At 49.7% G+C, this 20208-nt stretch overlaps 2 protein-coding genes across 4 annotated transcripts in view; one reads left to right on the top strand and one right to left on the bottom strand.

The window, feature by feature from the left end:
• Positions 1 to 15571, top strand: part of POLQ (DNA polymerase theta) — a 34591-nt gene extending 19020 nt beyond the window's left edge. Inside the window, exons 17-31 of one of the 2 annotated variants that reach the window (XM_040422838.1) lie at positions 5401 to 7862; positions 8054 to 8197; positions 9054 to 9244; positions 9996 to 10236; positions 10309 to 10502; positions 10951 to 11088; positions 11166 to 11340; positions 11928 to 12045; positions 12485 to 12591; positions 12681 to 12865; positions 13156 to 13267; positions 13423 to 13547; positions 14034 to 14181; positions 14804 to 14913; positions 15292 to 15571. In XM_040422838.1, the coding sequence (XP_040278772.1) occupies positions 5401 to 7862; positions 8054 to 8197; positions 9054 to 9244; positions 9996 to 10236; positions 10309 to 10502; positions 10951 to 11088; positions 11166 to 11340; positions 11928 to 12045; positions 12485 to 12591; positions 12681 to 12865; positions 13156 to 13267; positions 13423 to 13547; positions 14034 to 14181; positions 14804 to 14913; positions 15292 to 15405 (4564 nt within the window). In that variant the 3' untranslated portion in view covers positions 15406 to 15571. Of the gene's footprint in view, positions 1 to 5400; positions 7863 to 8053; positions 8198 to 9053; positions 9245 to 9995; positions 10237 to 10308; positions 10503 to 10950; positions 11089 to 11165; positions 11341 to 11927; positions 12046 to 12484; positions 12592 to 12680; positions 12866 to 13155; positions 13268 to 13422; positions 13548 to 14033; positions 14182 to 14803; positions 14914 to 15291 lie in introns of those variants that run through there. The other variant, XM_040422839.1, reaches the window with a different exon arrangement.
• A 3857-nt stretch (positions 15572 to 19428) lies between these two features.
• Positions 19429 to 20208, bottom strand: part of STXBP5L (syntaxin binding protein 5 like) — a 237159-nt gene continuing 236379 nt past the window's right edge. For both annotated transcript variants that reach the window (XM_040422836.1, XM_040422837.1), the window contains one exon: positions 19429 to 20207. In XM_040422836.1, coding sequence (XP_040278770.1) covers positions 20166 to 20207 — 42 coding nt within the window. In that variant the 3' untranslated portion in view covers positions 19429 to 20165. The remainder of the gene's footprint in view (position 20208) is intronic.

Raw genomic sequence — 20208 nt, 5'->3', positions numbered from 1 at the left:
AACGAGCCATGCAAAAGGTCTCAAACCATCTCTCTCCTTCTGAGGGATAAAGTTTCGGTAGCCTTCCTGCAAGAGACACATTTTAGGACAAATAAAATCCCTAATCTTCCTCCCAGGAAGTTTGCTCAGTGGTTTCATAGTACACATGAATCCGCCAGTAGAGGTGTCAGTGTAGCTATACACAAAAACCTTCCCTTCAAGCATACCGCTACTTCAGCGGATCCTGAGGGCAGGTATATTTTTGTAAAGGGGGTAGTTGGTGACTCTCCAGTTACATTCGCCAATCTATATGCGCCTAATAGAGGCCAAGTACCATGGCTCGTTCAGACCCTCGCTTTATTGTCATCTTTTTCTGATGGACTGTTAGTTTTGGGAGGCGACTTCAATGTCGCTCTTGAACCGGCAGTAGACACGTCAGTGGGGAGACCATCTGTGTCCTATAAGCTTTTGAAAAGGCTTAAAACTTCCCTGAGAAAACTGAAGGTCCGTGATGTTTGGCGTACTATAAACCCCAATGGCCGAGACTACACATTTTATTCACATGCCAAGATGTCATTCCATAGATTAGATTATTTGTTCTTGTCTGACTCACATATTCGTAATGTCTCTGGAGCCCGGATTGGTAGTATTACGTTATCTGATCATGCCCCTGTTATCATTAACTTCTCCCTGTCCGGACCACAGAGAAAAGAACGCCTATGGCGTTTGAACGACACCTTGATTTTGGACCCCACCCACGCGTGCAAAATCAAGGCCTCGCTTTCCGAATTTTTCGCGCTAAATGATACACCAGATTCCCCGCCTTCTCCTTCCATACTATGGGAATCCCATAAGGTAGTTATAAGGGGGGAACTAATTGCACTAGGGGCCTATGTAAAAAAGCAAAGAACACAGGCATTAGACGCTTTGCTAGCGAAGATTGCTCGCCTTGAATCCTCTCACAAGGAATCACAGGCTAAGCGCACCCTGACCGAACTAACTGAAGCCAGAGTACACTTAAAAAACCTATTAAATATAACCTCTGCAAAGCTGATCCTACGCTCACGATTTAAAGCCTATGCACATGGGGATAGAGGAAACAGACTGATGTCGGCGATTGCCAAGAAGCAGTTCTCTGACTCCTTTGTTTCCTCTATTAAGGACCCCAAAGGCAAAATGCATAAATCTACCCCAGATATAGCTAAGGCATTCTGTGCTTTTTATGAGACCCTATACAATCTACCCCCCCCAGATGGTGCATCTGTTAGTGATCTCTCAGAAGCTACTGATAAATTCCTACAGAATTTAGATCTCCCTTCCATAGCCCCGGCCAAGGCATCTCAATTGACTAGACCTGTCACTGATCTAGAGATTCACAAAGTACTCATGGCCATCCCCTCGGGCAAAAGCCCAGGACCAGATGGGTTCCCCATCACTTATTATAAATCCTTCAAAGATGTTCTAATTCCCCGTTTCAGGAACCTGTGCAATCATCTTCTCACTGGTGGCTCCCTTGCCCCTCATTCCTTATTGGCACACATTACTGTCCTACATAAGGAGAATAAAGATCCGACATGCTGCAGCAACTATAGGCCAATCTCTCTGCTAAACTGTGATGTGAAGTGGTGGGCGAAGATATTGGCCACTAGGCTTCAGGATGTGCTGCCTGACATCGTCCATGAGGAACAGGTGGGTTTTGTCCATGGCAGACAGGGGTCAGAAAATACAATAAGGCTTCTTCATCTTGTAAATTGGGCTAAAAGATCATCTAAGCCCTTGGTGCTAGTAAGTACGGACGCGGAAAAGGCCTTCGACAGGGTCAGTTGGCATTATATGTCGCGGACCCTGTTGAGATTTGGCCTACCTGACCAATTTATTACTGCCATTTATACGTTATACTCGACCCCCTCTGCCATGGTCAAAGTTAATGGAACACTGTCACCACCATTTCGCATCACTAACGGGACAAGGCAGGGATGCCCTTTATCTCCTGCACTATTCATCTTAGTGATGGAGACCCTTTTATGTAGAATAAGAATGGACCCAGAGATAAAGGGCTTACAAATAGGATCTTGTACACACGTTGCTGCGGCATTCGCGGATGACCTTTTAATCATGACCTCAAACCCCAGGGAAGCCTTGCCCAGATTGCTGTTCATATTTGAAGATTTTGGGTTTATATCGAATTTTAAAATTAACTATGGGAAATCCATGGCTCTCAATATCTCTTGTCCACAAGCAGTGATTAATGATCTGAAGCGTGCTACTCCATTCACTTGGGCCTCCAGAGACATTGTGTATTTAGGTACTCATGTTTCGGCTAATGTCCAAGATCTGGCTTCCCTTAACTACCTGCCGCTCCTTCAAACGGTCCGGACACATCTTCAAAACCTGAAACTCCCATTTGTCTCTTGGGTAGGACGAAAAAATTACATCAAGACCTTTATCCTTCCCAAATTTCTGTATTTGCTACAATCCATACCTATTTGGCTTCCAAATTCATATTTTACTGAAATACGTAGGGTATTCACACGCTTTCTTTGGAATGGCAAGTCACCACGTATTGCTTACTCTGTCCTCACAAGGGATAGGAGGTTCGGAGGCTTTGGGATGCCAGATGTGAAGCTTTATTATACTGCTGTACAGCTAGGCAGATGCGTAACTATTATGTCTCACCAATCTAGCTCTCTTTGCTCCCGTCTTGAAAATGCACTATTGTCTAACCAAGAATTGCTTACTTTATGGGGTATTAGGCCTATCTCTGCTAATCACTGTTATACGTCCCCGGTTTGGAAGGGCATGTTGGTGGAATGGTCCAAAATGGTTCAGTCCCGTATCTTTAATTTCCCTAACACTGGTATGCCGCTTAGACTACTACAAAGCCACATCCATCCAACGGTGTTAAACCCCTCCGGGATTTGGTCTAAGCTCGCTGATATTCCTCTGCGGGATGTCCTTCTCCCGGATGGCTGTTTAAAATGGGATTCAGTAATGGACCTCCCTGAGGTCAAAACAGCACCCTTTTTCCACCTAGCAAATTTCCAGAGAGATACCAAATTGTGTACCGGGCCATTTTCTGATAGTAGTTCGCCCTCCTGGCTTGAAAAGAAGGTTTTGGCTACCAAACCCCCCCTTAGGCCATTATCTCAGATGTATAAAGAAATGCTTTCCTCCCTGCCCCCGGAGCTTCGTTTTGTGGCCTCATGGGAACGGGAGCTCTCCATATCCCTTACAGAGCCAGAGAAAGCGTTCATACTAGCTCATTCACACGGCTTCAATCGTTGTGTGAGGATTCAGGAGAATTCCTTTAAACTCCTGTGTAGATGGTACAAAACACCTGAATTCTTGCATAAATTGAACCCAGAAATTTCTGAAAAATGTTGGAGATGTGGCCTGGACACTGGCTCCTTGTCACATATTTGGTGGCTCTGCCAAAAGATTCAACCGTTCTGGACCTTAATTGAGGATTTAGTTAATCAAATATGCAATACCAAGATATCACTGGATGCTAAGCTTATTTTGCTATGGTGTCCGAACAAATCCCTCACACCCACCAAACATGACCTTCCAACGATGCTGCTCACAGCAGCTAAATTACTTATCCCCTACTTGTGGAAGAACGACTCCCCACCAACTCTCCTTATGTGGACTGATAAAGTAGACCAGATCTACCGTTTTGAGGAGCTAGCGCACTGGGAAAATAACTCACGCTCTCGCTTCCTAAAATTGTGGTCTCCATGGAAAGTCTATAGAAACTTTACATAATAGAGCAGAAATTTATCACCTCCTTGTTTCCCTCCCCTCCTTCCCTTCCTGATCTCCCCCCCCCCCCTTCCTTTTCTTGGATATCACTCTAGGGTCAATGATAATAACTGTTTTGTATTGCTTACACTTGACATGTATGCTGGATACTATTTGGTACCATATTGTCATCAATGTACTGTCTTGTGTGGGTCACGGCCCTGAATTTTTCTTTCAATAAAAAGAAATATGGTTAAGAATATAACTACTATAATACTGCTCCTATGTACAAGAATATAACTACTATAATACTGCTCCTATGTACTGGAATATAACTACTATAATACTGCTCCTATGTACAAGAATATAACTACTATAATACTGCTCCTATGTACAAGAATATAACTACTATAATACTGCTCCTATGTACAAGAATATAACTACTATAATACTGCCCCCTATGTACAAGAATATGACTACTATAATACTGCTCCTATGTACAAGAATATAACTACTATAATACTGCTCCTATGTACAAGAATATGACTACTATAATACTGCCCCCTATGTACAAGAATATGACTACTATAATACTGCTCCTATGTACAAGAATATAACTACTATAATACTGCCCCCTATGTACAAGAATATGACTACTATAATACTGCTCCTATGTACAGGAATATAACTATTATAATACTGCTTCTATGTACAAGAATATAACTACTATAATGCTGCCTCCTATGTACAAGAATATAACTACTATAATACTGCTCCTATGTACAAGAATATAACTACTATAATACTGGTAGATTTTGCTTCTGTGGATTTACTTTCTGCTCCATTATTATAAGCTTCTGCTTTTCCTGTTTATGCACTTTTGGTTTATTAAGTCTTCTGTCCTCGGTATCTCGTGGACGGTTGCTGAGGATCGGGTCTCCTGTCGCAGTTTTTCGGTATTATGTCTCGCAGGAGACCCCGCAGCTGCTGTTCCTGGATGTGTTGATTACTGAGGATGGGGGGGCTCCAAATCCTCCTGCATAATTGAGACAGGTTCGCTGTTCCGGGGCTGATTAGAGCTGCGTTCACGTTACGGCAGGGACGGAGGGGGGTGCGGTGCTGCAGATGGTTGTCTGTAATGAACTCATCCCAGCCTCTCCGGTGGCGGCTCAGACTTGCGGCTTGTGCTGTGTAATTAGCAGGGGGACGCACTCCGCACGTCTGGACCGGCTGGATCTGCCGTGGATTATCCCCAAATCCATTTTAATAGCGGAATTTAATCTCCATATTTTGCAGAACACTTTTTTGCTTCAAATATCAATCAGCCGCGCACGCCGCCATATCGCTCCCTGTGGGTCGTAAACTTTTTGCTCTACTGACCTCATCCTCCTGGTCTTCTACTCCATTCACCTCCAGAGCTGCACTCGCTATAGCTTTCAGTGCACCAGAGCTGAGAGTTTTTTTATGTCATCTACATATCAGACTGTATTCCAACCTGGAGTTTAAACCAGCAGGGGGCAGCATGGAGCTGTAAGATGGGACTGCTCCTTTCACAGACCAGCAGAATTGTGGATGCAGGTTTAAATGTGACTAGAGTATGACATGTATGAAGCTGTGGTTGGGAGTTATATTTAAATTTTTTTGCTGCTTTGTTTCATGAGTTTTTTTTTTGTTCTCTAGCTCCCGCAGAGCCGTCGATGAAGACGAGGAAGCTGCTCAGGAACGCCGAGCCGCCCGATGCATCTGGATTTCTGGGAAGAAGGGCCTCACGGAGCGGGAGGCAGCGGAGCTTATTGTGGAGGAGGCGCGGAGGCTTTTGAAGGAGGACCTGGCCATGATGGGGATCCGCTGGAATCCAGATACAAGCCTAGAGCCCAGCTCACCCCTCGACAAGAGCTCAGAATCCACCTCTGAGCTACAAGAGAAGGCCTTGACCACTGCCAGGAAATGTTCGGAGATTAACCCACTCCTGACTGTGGAGGGCACAGGCCCACAGAGACTGGAGACGGCTGGTAATGCCAGGTCCCAGAGTAAGGAGGCTACCGGCCAGTCCTCCGATGCCACATGTGCCGAGAACCCGGAGCCAAGTCCTGAAAGTGTTGTACTGAAGAGTACGGAGAACATCCCAGAACATCACTCAGGAAAAGCTCAGGTTCATCCCAGAAAGATAAGTACTGGCATCTCTATAGATACCGGATACTCGAGTGTGGCCAATAAACGTCCAAATAGCGGCGGGCACCTTAGTGACGATGGCACCATTTCCAAAACTAATCAGCTGCAGCCTGACCAAGAAAGTGGACGAGTTCCGGGTGACCCATTGCTTATTGGTGAAGGTCCACCATCGAAAGAGAAGAAGGCTGAAGCATGGGCCCCTAAAACAAGAGAGACGGAAAGCCCAGATACCCAGTTGTTCAGAGTTCCAGACATGAAGCCATCTCCTGATGCCCAAGTGGTGGAAGCCTCTGCAGTGAGGAACCCTGGTCCTGAGATTATTCCAGTCAACAATCCCAACACCAAAGAAGCTTCAGGTGGAATCATCAACCCCGTTGTCTGCACCACAACATCTCCTGGCGGCAGCCACTCTCCAGACTTGTACATCGCTTCGAGGACTTTTGAGGACAGTTTCCAGCTGGATTCTCAAACAGAGAAGTTAATTCTGCAGCAGGTGGCACCCGAACCCAAAAGAGAAGAGGAAGGAGCAGGTACGACACTGGCAGATGTTCTACCGACGGAGAGACTAAGTGTAGCTGGTACTAGACTTGTCGAGGATGTGACATCTCTGAGTGTTGAGGATCCAGGACAAGCACAAATACAGGAGACTGAGATTTCTGTAAGGAAATCCTTGGGTCCACCCGGTGAGCTCCCGGAAGCTAAAGTCACAGATGGAAGTTCATGGCAGAAGGGAAGTGACCTGTCCCTCACCGATACACAACTTCAGGTCTTGTTCCAGTCCTACCACACACAGGTGAAGAATGAAGAGACAGGTCCAAACGCCAATGTAGCATCTCCTCCAAAGCAACGCTCCTCCGAAGACGAGGTAAAGGACTCCAGCCTGAACATGAGCGGTAGCTTCCTTTTCGACAGCTTTAATGATGATCTTGGTTTTTGCTCCAAGTTGGAAGAGCTCAATCTTCCTCCTCCATCTGATGGCGAGAAGAAAGAAAAGCTGGGGCCTCCTCAGCAGAAGGCGAAAGCTTCCTTCCCTACAATCCCAGAAAATCAGAGCCTGTCTGTAAAATATGACGAAGGGTCTATCATGTTCTCCCAGCTGGATTCCTTTCAGATGGTGGAGGTTCTAGATCACGTAGAACAACCTTCCACGGAAGAACACACAATACCTAAATCCCCAGTTCTGGGGGAGAAAAATGGGGGCATCAAAGAATTGGTACAAAATGAGGAGATGGTGAAGACTAGGTCAGAGTGGTGTGACCTCTCATTTAGCTTGACTCAAGGAATGGTGGATATTTTAGATCAGTGGCCGAATGTCACACTGAACATCAGTTGTGACCCCAGAGCTGCGGATTTGGAGCAACGTGTAGTTAATGAGCAAGACATGACCAGAATCTCCAAGGACAGGCCATCTTGTCCAGATGAAGGTGGTCTTCACACTCCCTGTGCCGAACGTCGTTATATAGATCTTAACAACCGCAATTCTACTCCGAATCCAGACTCTGAAAATGAGCGACAACTGGACTCCAGGCCTGAGAGCAGAACCGATGTGATCCCCCCCACACCTCCAAGTGCTTGTAAGTCAAGAGTGACCAGCATGTCCTCCATGAAATCTGGCATCAAGAAACCAAGACTAGAATCCCTGAGCTTCACATCCCAGGACGCAGATGACTTATTTGGTTCACAAGGTGAAGTTCTGGACCATGAGGAGGTGGCGATGGTGGAAGATATTCAAGACTCCTCTGTGGTGGCCAAGGACTTCTCCTTGCAGTTGTCTCAGGAATCCTCTTTGCCTCTTCCTCCATCCAGCTCACAGGACTTTAGTATCATCGATGTGGCCAGTGACCTGACCCTGTTCCAGACATTTCTGAAGGAATGGAAGAACCAGAAGAAGTTTTCCTTATCCTTGGCCTGCGAGCGGAGAACCCGGACATTGTCCTCCAGGTCCTGCATCGGTGGGAGGTTTAAACAAGGTGATTCTTCTTTAGTTGACACCTCTTCATTTCACTTCATGTGGATTTGATTCCTGAGGTTCTCCATTGTTTTCTTAGTTGATACAGTCTAGCGTGTTTCAAAGCGTTCAGCAGCGCAGTAGATGAGGATAATGGTATGTGCCCGGGTATTGTCACCTGTTACTCTTCTCCCTCCATAATTATCTCCTCAGTGCGGTCACCACAGGGACGAGCCAAGGAAGATGATGGCCTCTCCATCCCAGGCTGGGACGACGTGCTGCTGGTGGGACTGGCTGTATGCTGGGGAGGGAAGGACGCCTATTACCTGTCCCTACGGAGTGAGCAGGACCAGTCAGGTATGGGACCTTCCCGCCTTACAGCGTAATGCTCAGGTCACGTGCACCTTGCAGGCGGCCATATTGTTGACTGCACAGATGTTCTTGTGCTTTCCTTAAAATAGCTGTTGGTCTATAGGCGGCCAGAGGATAGAGAGATGTTCCTGAGAATGAAAGGACAGCGCCCCTTGTGGTTGGACTGAGATAGGAGTAATATGAGGGGCTGGATGATGGAGAATATAAGTGACACCGGGTGATGGAGAACGTCAGCAAGGCAGAAACTGACTGGGTGATGGAGAGTGTCAGTAAGAAGTGACTGGGTGATGGAGAGTGTCAGTAAGAAGTGACTGGGTGATGGAGAGTGTCAGTAGGAAGTGACTGGGTGATGGAGAGTGTCAGTAAGAAGTGACTGGGTGATGGAGTGTGTCAGTAAGAAGTGACTGGGTGATGGAGAGTGTCAGCAAGGCAGGAAGTGACTGGGTGATGGAAAGTGTCAGTAAGAAGTGACTGGGTGATGGAGAGTGTCAGTAAGAAGTGACTGGGTGATGGAGAGTGTCAGTAGGAAGTGACTGGGTGATGGAGAGTGTCAGTAAGAAGTGACTGGGTGATGGAGAGTGTCAGTAAGAAGTGACTGGGTGATGGAGAGTGTCAGTAAGAAGTGACTGGGTGATGGAGAGTGTCAGTAAGAAGTGACTGGGTGATGGAGAGTGTCAGTAAGAAGTGACTGGGTGATGGAGAGTGTCAGTAAGAAGTGACTGGGTGATGGAGAGTGTCAGTAAGAAGTGACACAGCCCAGGATGATTGCAGTATGTTATATATTCCTGGTTCTGGTATTTCTGCTCCTGCTTCATTAAACCTCCAGTTCCTCTCGTTGCAGAGATGAGCTCCAGCCTGGCCGCCCCTCCGCTGGACCAGAACCTGCCCGTCAAGGAGCGGCTGTGGTGTCTGCAGTCCACATTGCAGCAGATGCGCCCCCCAGAGGTCATCATGTATAACTTCATAGAGCAGTACAAGGCGCTGGTCCTGGGCTGCAGAACCTCCATCACTGGACACTTCCAGGACCCGAAGGTAAAGCATCTGCGGCGTCCATGCGGTAAGTGGGCCCCGGTCCTCCGGTGTGGAGACGGAGGGGGCGCCGCAGGTGGAGCGTCTGTCAGATCTGTGCTCGGTCTACAAGCTCCAGCTCCTTAGATTCTCACACTCGTCTCCATCATCTGAGGATTTGTGGTGATGGGAAAGTTGTCGGCTCCTGTACCTTCGTCCTGCTCAGTTCCCCGGATGGATGAGGACGAGCGGCGCCAGGATTAGGCCTGAGCTGCTGAGCTGTGTCGCAGCTGATTGGATAATCATCGGAGACCGCGTGTCTGCCTGTGATTAACCGCTGTGCGAATAACAGGAAGCCGCATCAGCTGGCGGTCACACCGTATGTCATCTCCTCCTCGGATATCAGCCGCCATGATGGAACCACCTCCGGCCCCTGCAGATATTGTACAGCTGGGAATTAATGAAATCACCGCTCGGCTCTTCACGCCATTTGAGTTACTTGTCCTCCAGTCACATCCAGAGCTGCTTTCATAATCCTGTTAGTTTCCCTTGGAGACAGACAGCAGTTTCACTCCTCCCCATTTAGTCACATGACTTAACAGTTGTGTGTCCACTAATCTCCCACAATGCATTGTTGTTATGTGATAGGAAACACTAGAATTGTGACTGCAGCTCTGGATGTGATTGGAGCATAAGACAAGATGAGTCAATCTCAGAATCTCTCAGTGACTGATGGGGGTTAGTATGTACATGACGGCGAGGTCTTGTCTTGTAGGTCGCTTGCTGGTTACTGGATCCGAGTTCCAAGCAGCGAACGCTTCACAACATGGTGGCCAACTTCCTGCCTCAAGAGCTCCCCCTGCTGGACGGGGTAAGCAGTGGTCAGGGAGTGCAGAGCCTGGGCCTCAGCGCCAGTAGCGACCAGTCCGGACGCTACCGAGCGGCCATAGAGTCGGTCCTCGTCTTCAGCATCACGACCTTGTTACAGGGATTATTGGAGAAGGAGAATCTGCAAGGTAAATGTGTAAGACGCCGAGCGCGGCCAGCAGCCGGGGCGGCGCCATCACCGTGTCCTCTCTGTCCTGCAGGGGTCTTCACCGGGGTGGAGATGCCCACACACTACTGCCTGGCGCTGCTGGAGCTGAATGGCATCGGCTTCAGCAGCGAGGAGTGCGAGACACAGAAGCACATAATGCAGGCCAAGCTGAACGAGATTGAGGCCCAGGCGTACCAGCTGGCCGGGCACCGCTTCTCCCTCACCAGTGCTGATGATGTCGCCCAGGTACAGAGAATCTAGAGAACTTACCTTTTAGTATCTTTTATATACTCCAGCCACATCCAGAGCTGCATTCACAATTCTATTTTGTCTCTTGCTCCAGTCACATCCAGAGCTGCATTCACAATTCTATTATTTTAGGTCTCTTGCTCCAGTCACATCCAGAGCTGCGCTGTTAATGCCTGCGCAGCAGACCCTCTCTTTACTGATTCTGGGCTTGTACCGGACATGCTCTGCTCTGCATTCGGGGCGATGCAGCGCTGCCCCTCGCTCTGTATGGTGGTGTCACGTCGGAGGACCCGCTCCCCCACAATGCTTAGCAGCGATGCCGACTACATGACGAGTTAGGGTTGTGTCTTAACAGCTGGCTGAATGCAGCTCTGGATCTGTGTGGAGGCTGAACGCAGGCGCCGCTCGTCTCTGATGCCGTTCTGGTTTGTTCCTTCGCTGTCAGGTTCTGTTCCTTGAACTTAAACTGCCCCCCAACGGCGACGTGAAGGGTCCTGGAAACAAGAAGACTTTGGGGTACACCCGGCGGCCGGCGCTGAACGGGCACAGAGTCCGACTCGGCAAGCAGTTCAGCACCACGAAGGTATCATCACCCTCATCATCTCCTCTGTGCGCCCAGATGGGTCAGGCCTGCAGTGATTCCGTCTCTTACCTCCTCAGGATGTTCTGGAGAAGCTGAAGCCGCTGCATCCTCTGCCCGGCCTGATCCTGGAGTGGAAGCGGATCACCAACGCCATGACCAAGGTGGTGTACTCGCTGCAGCGCGAGAAGATCCTGTGCCAGAGCCTGGGCATGGAGCGGATCTACCCCGTGTCCCAGACGCACACCGCCACAGGTACAGGTCGCGTCTCGTACGCGCCCCTCCCCCACATAGCGAGAGGATAAATTAACAAAAGAACTCCTGAAGAATAGCGGGGGTGGTGAGGAGGCTGGAGCCAATAGTGGGGTGGAGAAGAGGATGGTGGTGAATTTGGGGTACAGTAGCGATGATGGTGGTGGTGGTGGAGTCCGGGGGAAGGCGTCAGTCGTGGAGTTGGGGATGGTGGCCATGGAGATAGGGGTGGCGGTTGTGGAGTCGGGGGAACTGGCAGCAGTGGTGAACTCCGGGGGGGGGGGGGGATGGTGCAGAGGATCAGTGGTGGAGTTGAGGGATGGTGGCCATGGAGATAGGGGTGGCGGTTGTGGAGTCGGGGGAACTGGCAGCAGTGGTGAACTCCGGGGGGGGGGGGGGGGGGGAATAGTGCAGAGGATCAGTGGTGGAGTTGAGGGATGGTGGCCATGGAGTTGGGGGGCAGCAGTGGCGGTTGTGGAGGCGGCGGTGGTAGTGATGGAGTTGGGAGCGGCGGTGGAGTCGGGGGCAGCTGAGGTGGGCTCACTACTCACGGAGGCCTCTAGGTGACCGTCTCGGCCTCTCTCTTCCAGGCAGGGTCAGCTTCACAGAGCCGAATATCCAGAATGTTCCCAAAGACTTTGAGATTGAAATGCCGCGTCTGGTGGGAGAGAGCCCCCCGTCTCAGGCAGTGAGCACGTCCAAGCAGCGGTAAATGACAACCCTCATCATCCACAGTGGCACTATGGCTTTTCTAATACTCCGATGCTGCTCCATTATCCTGTAGTTTGCGGGCAATCCATTCTGACCTCGCCCTACTCACACAGCTGAAGGATTGTTACAGTGTATCTGTGTGGACCTGTACTGACACACTGTGGCAGCAGGGCCAGGCTGGGCTTTCATAATGCAATGTTTCCATTCACTGACATCAAGCAGAGATCTTGGAGTTGAGCCAGACCATATGTTAGGAAGTAGCAGAACCTTTCCTTCTCCAATCTCCTCGCACATTTGGGGGGTCTGACTTCTCGCCTCTCGGCTGCACCATGAGTGGAGTCCTATCATTCACCGGTGCAGGGATGATGAGGGTGATGATTATTTCTGCTGTGTATTGGGGGGTTAGGTCTCATTGGCCCTTGCTGTGCGGTTTCAGGGGCGCCCGGACCCTCCCCAGGACACTGGTGCCAGTGGAGCAGATCCCGCAGGATCGGGGGATGTCGTTTTTCGTCAGCATGCGGCACGCCTTCATCCCGTTTTCAGGTAATCCTCATCGGACCCAATGAATATACTGAGGGGCGAATACAGGGCATGGGGGGCTCTGGCTGATGGGAGTTGTGCTCCTCCTGCAGGGGGGTTAATACTGGCGGCAGATTACTCTCAGCTGGAGCTGCGGATTCTCGCTCACTTATCCCGGGATCGCCGCCTCATCCACGTATTGAACAGCGGCTCCGACGTCTTCAGGAGCATCGCAGCCGAGTGGAAGATGATTGAGCCGGACGCTGTGACGGACAGTATGAGGCAGCAGGCCAAACAGGTGACGGCAGCGACAGCCGAGGGGGTCACATCGTGAGGGATGTGGATGATTATTTGTGTGTGCGCCGTAAGGGAATCCTCTAACTGCTGAAGGTTTGTCACAGTGTATCAGTGTAATGCTCTGTGAGCCAATCACGTCAGCCTCTGCAGGTAAGCAAGCAGAGATATTGAAAATGGTGAGGGGCTGAAATATAAAATTCCTTAGAAAGTTGCAGCTCAGGACGTAGCACTCGTCGGACTTCATGCGGTTTTATTTTTGCGCCCGTTTATCGCGCTCTTCTCGTCCTTTAGATTTGTTACGGAATCATTTATGGAATGGGGGCAAAATCCCTGGGCGAGCAGATGGGGATCGGGGAGGAGGACGCCGCCTGTTACATAGAATCCTTCAAGGCCCGGTACACAGGTGAGACAGGAGATAAGTGGCGCCAAAGCGCAGGTTTCAGTGGGATCCGTCCTGGGAGTTCAATCCATCGCCATCTGGTCCTCGCAGGGCTGACGAGTGTCTGAGGCTGCGTTACCTCTCAGGAGCTGCGGTTCCATCCGTTTTCATGTTTGCAGGTATTCAGCGGTTCCTGAAGGAGACGGTGAAGAATTGCGCTGCCAGAGGCTTTGTTCAGACGATCCTGGGTCGGCGCCGCTACCTTCCAGCCATCAAGGATGCAAATCACCACGCGCGGGCTCATGTGAGTGCATCCTGTGCGTTACAGTGTGTCAGTGCTGAACGCAGCAGCACATGGCTCTTACCTCCACGTTGTAACAAACCCTCAGCTGTGAGCAGTGTTAGGTCAGGATCAGCAACCTCCGGCATTTCAGCTGTTCAGAAACTACAACTCCCAGAATGCTTCATTCCCTTCTGTGGGAGTTACAAGAACAGCCGAGCATGTTTGCCTGCTGGGAGTTGTAGTTTCACAGCAGCCCGAAGGTTACCGATTCCTGTGTTAGGTTAGGGCAGGCTTTCAGCCTTTAAATGAGGAGACTCCCATTCACTGACAGAAAGCAGAGATGTTACAAATGGTGCAGAGACTATTAGTGCATTAAAAAGTGTTTGGGATGATGTCAGAGACTTCCAGTCTTCTGCTGCCAGTTTTGCCGCTTATCATGTTATAATGGTAGCCTCACCAGTCTCCTGGCGGGCACGTTATGTAATGTGTCTTTATTCCGCCCGTCAGGCGGAGCGCCAGGCTGTGAACACCACCGTGCAGGGATCAGCTGCCGACATCGTCAAGACTGCAACTGTCAACATCCAGAGACAACTGGAGCAGACCTTCCCCGCCGTGCCCAAGTCCCACGGACACCGACTGCTGGCCCCGGGTACAGGTGGGTGATGCCAGGCTAAAGAACAGCCCTGCCCCCCGACGCTCATATATAATGTGGTGCCCACTGGTCATGCTGAGCGTTACATTGGCTGCCGCCGGCAGTACCTGACAGCCTCGGCCTCTGTCAGTGGGGGGCAGCAGCTCCCAGGCCGGTGAAGCCTCCGCCATGTTGCCCGTCCTAGTGCTGGTGCAGCAGCGCTGTGGGATTTAGTGGGTTAAACCCCAGAGACCGAGCATATGATGAATATGACCTTGAGTTGTGATCTTAGAGCGGATGATGATGGGGGTAGCTCCTCGAGGGGTCACATGATCTGGGGGGGGGGGGGGGGGGCCACACACGGTATGTTCGCTGTCAGCATAAATGCGATAGATGCAACCGGATTCTGCCCCCTCCCCCGATACAGCTGCTGCTGGTGAGAATAGCACATTATATTGCTTATCCTCAACTTAATGGAACCCCAGAACTGCAGTGAAGACTGGAAAGTTGGGTGACAACCGCTATGGGCTGCAGTCAGTGGTTGTCACAAAGCATTATCTGGTGATGGGAACAGCCGAGCCCGTTATGGGGGGCGGAGGGCGATTTCTGGGGTATTTTAGCCTTTTTTCCTGTCCTCTCTCTTTAGGGAAATCGGTACGAAAAGGGAATCCTTCGCCTCCGAGGCGCGGCGCCTTCTTCATTCTGCAGCTGCATGACGAGTTGCTGTACGAGGCGGCCGAGGACGATGTCATCCAGGTATCGCTGCCCTACATGTGCACATGGATCCTGCCTACTGCGGCCATGATGAGTTTGCTGCCGTTATGTCGGTCAGGATTCATGTAGTGATGAGCGGGGTGACGTCGGTCACGTGACTGGTGGTCACATGACTCTCCCGCTGACACAATACATTTTTGATGGTTTCTGCTTTTATGTTGACATCTACTCAGTTCGGACTGATTTGGGGGGAAGGGTGGGGGGGGGATAATGAGCCGCACGGGGGAAGGGGGGGAGCAGCGGAGTCTGTACAGTCCAGTCCCTTTAATCCTGCAATGGCACCCCATTGGTGGCGGACCGTCAGATATTTGCGGCTGCGATTCCCGTTGACCTCATTCCGACACTTTTCTCTTCCCGCAGGTGGCGCAGATTATAAAAAGCAAGATGGAGAATGCGGTGAAGTTGTCCGTTACCCTGAAGGTCAAAGTGAAGTTTGGCCCCAGTTGGGGGGACCTGCAGGACTTTGACCTGTAGATGAGACCCCCAAACCCCTCCCCCACAGAGCCGAATCCTGGAAGGAAATTACTTGAAGTCCTAGCAGGATTTATAATATGAATTTTTTGTGACTTTGCACATGTAATGATTTGTGAGGCGGAGCCAATCCGACCTCTTTTAATCTCCTGTAATAATATAATATAATAGTGCAGTGATGATGTCATTAATCTCCTGTAATAATAATATAGTGCAGTGATGATGTCATTAATCCGGCCGCTCCAGCCACAGCTGCCATCTTTGAGAGGCTGAAAATCGAATGCTCTCACCAGCCTTTTACATCCTGCAGTCCAGCTACCACTCCTGGGGGGGGGTCACAACAGGCGGAGCTTTACAGGGCAGCAGCACAGAGCATTTCAGGACAGGAATTTTCAGATATTGTGAGAGGTTGTAGATTGGGCTGCTGTCACCCCTGTTCTTCCACTGTGTAACAGTTTGCTTAAAAGGCTTTTCCAAGACTTAAATTGACTAACTTACTTAAAGTTCAGACCACCTTGTAATCCAGCAGCAGCAGCCGGCAGGAGTGTGCAAGCACGACCACCATTGCTGGGTTACAGGGTGGTCGTAACCCCTGGAAATGAGCAGTGATGGAAAAATGAATCAAGGCAGTAAAGGAGGCAACATGGAGAACCACAATACATTAGTAAGGGCCTGGTCTTAACTCTGCCTACATGATAAATACAGTGAGAGGACCCCTTTAAATGCGCAGCTGCAAAAAAGAAATGCCCGGCTTGTTGCAGCATTGCAAAGGTTGAAGGTCGTGGGGATTGAAAACCGCAACGCAAATAACCTTTTATCACTATGTGGATGAGATTCTGAGACCATCGCCACCTTGTACAATGCAAATCCACAGCTTTTCCACCAGGACATTTGTGATTCCCAGTGGAGGACGTTGTGGGAATGGATGTGAAGCGGGAACCAGATCTGACCCGTTTGGGAGGTAACGCTCCCTGCACCGGACATGGGCCCCTCCGTCCTGCTGCGTTGTCTCCGTTCATTAGTGCTCGTGTCCTGTCGCTCACAGTAATGGCAGCACCGAGTCTGTGATATTAGAGATGAGCGAATTTCATATTTTTAAAGACGTTCACACTTTGGTGGTAAAAGCAGAATTGCGTTGTGGCTTCGGTTACCACGGACCATGACGCATGTCTATGACGGGATGTCTTTAGAGGCGTTCCGTTATTCATTCCGTCATAATAGAAGCCTATGGGCTGCAAAATGGATCCTTCCCATTTCCGTTATGCAGGGCAGTCCTCCCGCTGACCCCCGAGTCCTCCCCTGCATAACAGAAACGGGACGGATCCGTTTTGCTGCCCATAGACTTCTATTATGCCTCTGAAGGCATTCCGTCATAGACATGCGTCATGGTCCGTGGTAACAGAATCCATAACGCAGTTCTGCTTTTACCACCAAACCTGAATGACTTTCATAACATGAAATTCGCTCATCTCTAATATAAATAGTCTGCCATTTCCAGGGGTGCGATGCTCTGCGGCCTCCCCCATCATTCTCTATTAGACGTAGGGTGAGAAGTGTCATGAGCAGCCGGCGCTGCTTCCCTGTCACTATCATTACTGGGAGCCGTCTTCTCAGAGATGAGGCATTAGTGCGGGAGGTGACACGAGATGGATGCTGGGGGTTAGAATACAGAGATAATGAGCCTCATGGATGACAGATGATGCAAATCAGTAATTGTGTCTTACACACTGTCCTGTAATATCTCAAGACGAGTCCCGTCTACATAGCAAGTGATAACGGAATAAGCCATTGTGCACCATCTGATGCCAATAAATGATTTGTACATAGAGTAATCGCAGCGGTCACATACGTGACGCGTCTATGATTAGAAGAACCCTCCCTGGATAGATCCTGCTGCGAGAGGGGATAAGAGCTGCCAGCGCTGCAGAGGTTAAACATAAATGACCCTGTGATTTTTTTGGGGGGCGCTGAGCGCCGATCTCACTACCCATGGCGATTGGATCGGCACGTTTATTGGTTGTCTCCCTCACAGGAAGTCCACAGATCACTGGTAAGAATAGAAACCTGGGACCTCGCTGAAGTCATTTCCATCATAAGAGATCCAGCAAACGTGTCGTAAAGCCGATATTCCTGAAGTGACGGCGGCCACGTCTTTATTTTATTATTGCACTTGTTTTGGGCTAAAAATAAAAACCTTTTTCCAATCGGTATTTTTTTTCCCCACTACATTTAATCATTTGTATTCTGCAGGCTTCAGCTTTTCACATGCAATGCAGGCTGCTTCACAGTGAAATCCATCAGAGATCTGCACTGACGGCCTCATTGCTGCAGAGCTCAACACTCACTGAAGCTGAATTCTTATCAAACTGCTAATTATTCAGCTTAGTTGTTGCTCGTTAGCAGACAGAATATAGACGTCATTACCCACGTTTACATGCAGCAGCACGTGCCAGTGTCCACAAGGCCACGCGCTGCTGCCAACAGCGCTTTAATGCTACGTAGAAGATGCGATCCGTGTTTGCTCCTGCATCAGGTGATCCGCGGCTTTTTTACCCACTGCAGTTATTGAGAACTTACTGTTCACGTTGGATCATCGGCCCCTGTAAAGGCGTCCGGCACCTCCTCTGCTGGATTTCACTGTGGAGGAGACTGAGCAGCCTGCATTACATGTGAGAACCTGCAGGCTGCAGAAGACGAGTTCTGACATGTCCTCACCAAAATCAATGGGAACATTTTTAACAGCCACTGAGGCCGGATTGCAACTAAAGGCCGTTAAAAACAGGTACTCTAGCAAAAAATTGACTTTGTGGTTAAAAATATATATATATATAATAGTCACCCCATCCACTTGCACATTTCGGGACACTCACTCACAGGATGCAGAAGGACCTGACGCTCCCAGTATGGTGATGTCATCACAGGTCCTTTCAAGCTACATCCTGTGATGAGCGAGTGTGCCCTTCCCTGGATGCAGCAGGACCTGCGATACGTCATCATCCTAGGAGCGCAGGTCCTGTGGATGAGGAGTTTTTATTAACATTGGCACTAGCGGGAATGGGGAGGAAGGCGAAGGCTGTTACATATGTAGGGGGCACAACTATATATATATATGCACAACTGGAGGCCATTATAAATACTGGAAGCACACGGGGGGCATTATATATATATATATTGAGGGCACTGCAGGGGTTGGGGGTTTAACTTAAAAACCCAATGAAAATCATCAGTTTTTCATGATCGTTAAAAATGGATGGGCAAATGGTTGAAAAAAATGGCCATGAAAGTCGGAGTGCGTCTATAACGGCCGTTTCCTTTCACGTGAATGTGGCCTAATGGAAAAATGTTTTAGCCCAAAATACGTACAACGCAATAAAAATGCGCCTAGGGTCTCGGTAGTCTTTGAGGGTCCGTCCACACAGGACGAGTCCACCGGGATTTCCATCTTGAGGAGTTTTATGATCCTCTCTGTGGGGCGGAGTTCCCTTTCAGCCACCAGCAGCATCTTATGGCCGGAAAGGTCTCACTTTTAGGACGCCTTCACACACGCCTTCTGCGCCTGAAAATCCGTTCCATACACCTGAACGGCGCTTGCAGAAATCCACCTGCTTGCCACCCATTCAGGCGCGGACAATTCTGCGATGTGTGTGAAGGCGCCCCTTAAAGGCGGGGTTCACACATTGCGGTCACAGTGTGGCCTATTCACACTGAATGTCGATAATCAGCCGTTTTACCCACAAATCACGGGGGCCATCAGTTTGACAACCGCGCTGATAGCGAAGTGAATGTTGCCACGGTTTTAGCCACAACATGTGAACCAGCCTTAAAGGGGTATTCCAGTCTTTAGCATTTTCCATCTGTTGGGACCCCCATTGAGTGTCACCCCATCCACAAGAGTTGGAATGGAGAACGGGGGACCTTCCTCCGAGTGCAGGGATGCCGTTCTTTATGCCAGGCGTTGTATATAGACATGACCTCCTCATCCGGGAAGGTTAAATGACGCACACGCAGCCCCCAGTGGTAGGGATGTCAAATTACACTTTAATTTCAAACACATAACATTTTGCTTTCCAGTTGTAGAACTACTCTACTGAAAGAACTGGGGGCGAGTGACACCTACCGCCTGCCTGCCGCAGCCACTCACAGAATACGCTGGCCCCTGGGGGCCCCATTCATTTACATAAGAAGTGGTTGGGTACAGAATAGTGCAGCCCAGCGTCATGTAAGATAATTTCTCTCTTTATACATCTGTACAGCTCTGTGCACTGCTGCCGCTGATCTCCGCTCGTGGCGTCCTCATCCGGGGAACATCGCGATTCTAAGTGCAGCGAAGACAAAGCTCTAAAATAAACAGCGGGAACGAGGTGCGCAAATTAAAAGACTCCGCTCTCTACGCCCCGGGTAATGCCCTCCTTCCTGCTGCAATCCACGGCATGCGGCTCTTCTTGTCATGCAAATTCGGATTGTACGTGTTCTGCGCAGAGTCGTCGCCAGGAGTGCGGGGAATTACAGCTGCGATTTTACAGGACACTGATTTTATGTTTTCAGAAAACACTTAAAAAAAAAAAGTTGTCATGCCCTCGAGAATAGGAAGAGAAGTTTTTGTTGAGCTCCCCTCACGTCCGCTACGCTGCAGGAGGGGTTGTCCCGTGTGTCCGTTCTGTGGTCCTCCACCGCCAGAGTGCTGCACGCCATGTTGCTGGAGAATGCTGGAGTTTAGCCATCGATTAAAGGGTCAGTGCGCTGCTCCGGAACGGCTCCGGACCCTAGAACTGGTACCACTTCTTATCCCTGTATTTCACCATCAGC

This window comes from Bufo bufo, chromosome 3 (genome assembly GCF_905171765.1).
Source record: "Bufo bufo chromosome 3, aBufBuf1.1, whole genome shotgun sequence".
NCBI lineage: Eukaryota > Metazoa > Chordata > Amphibia > Anura > Bufonidae > Bufo > Bufo bufo.
Note: the sequence above shows the minus strand (reverse complement) of the source record. Positions and strands in the feature narration are given on the sequence as shown.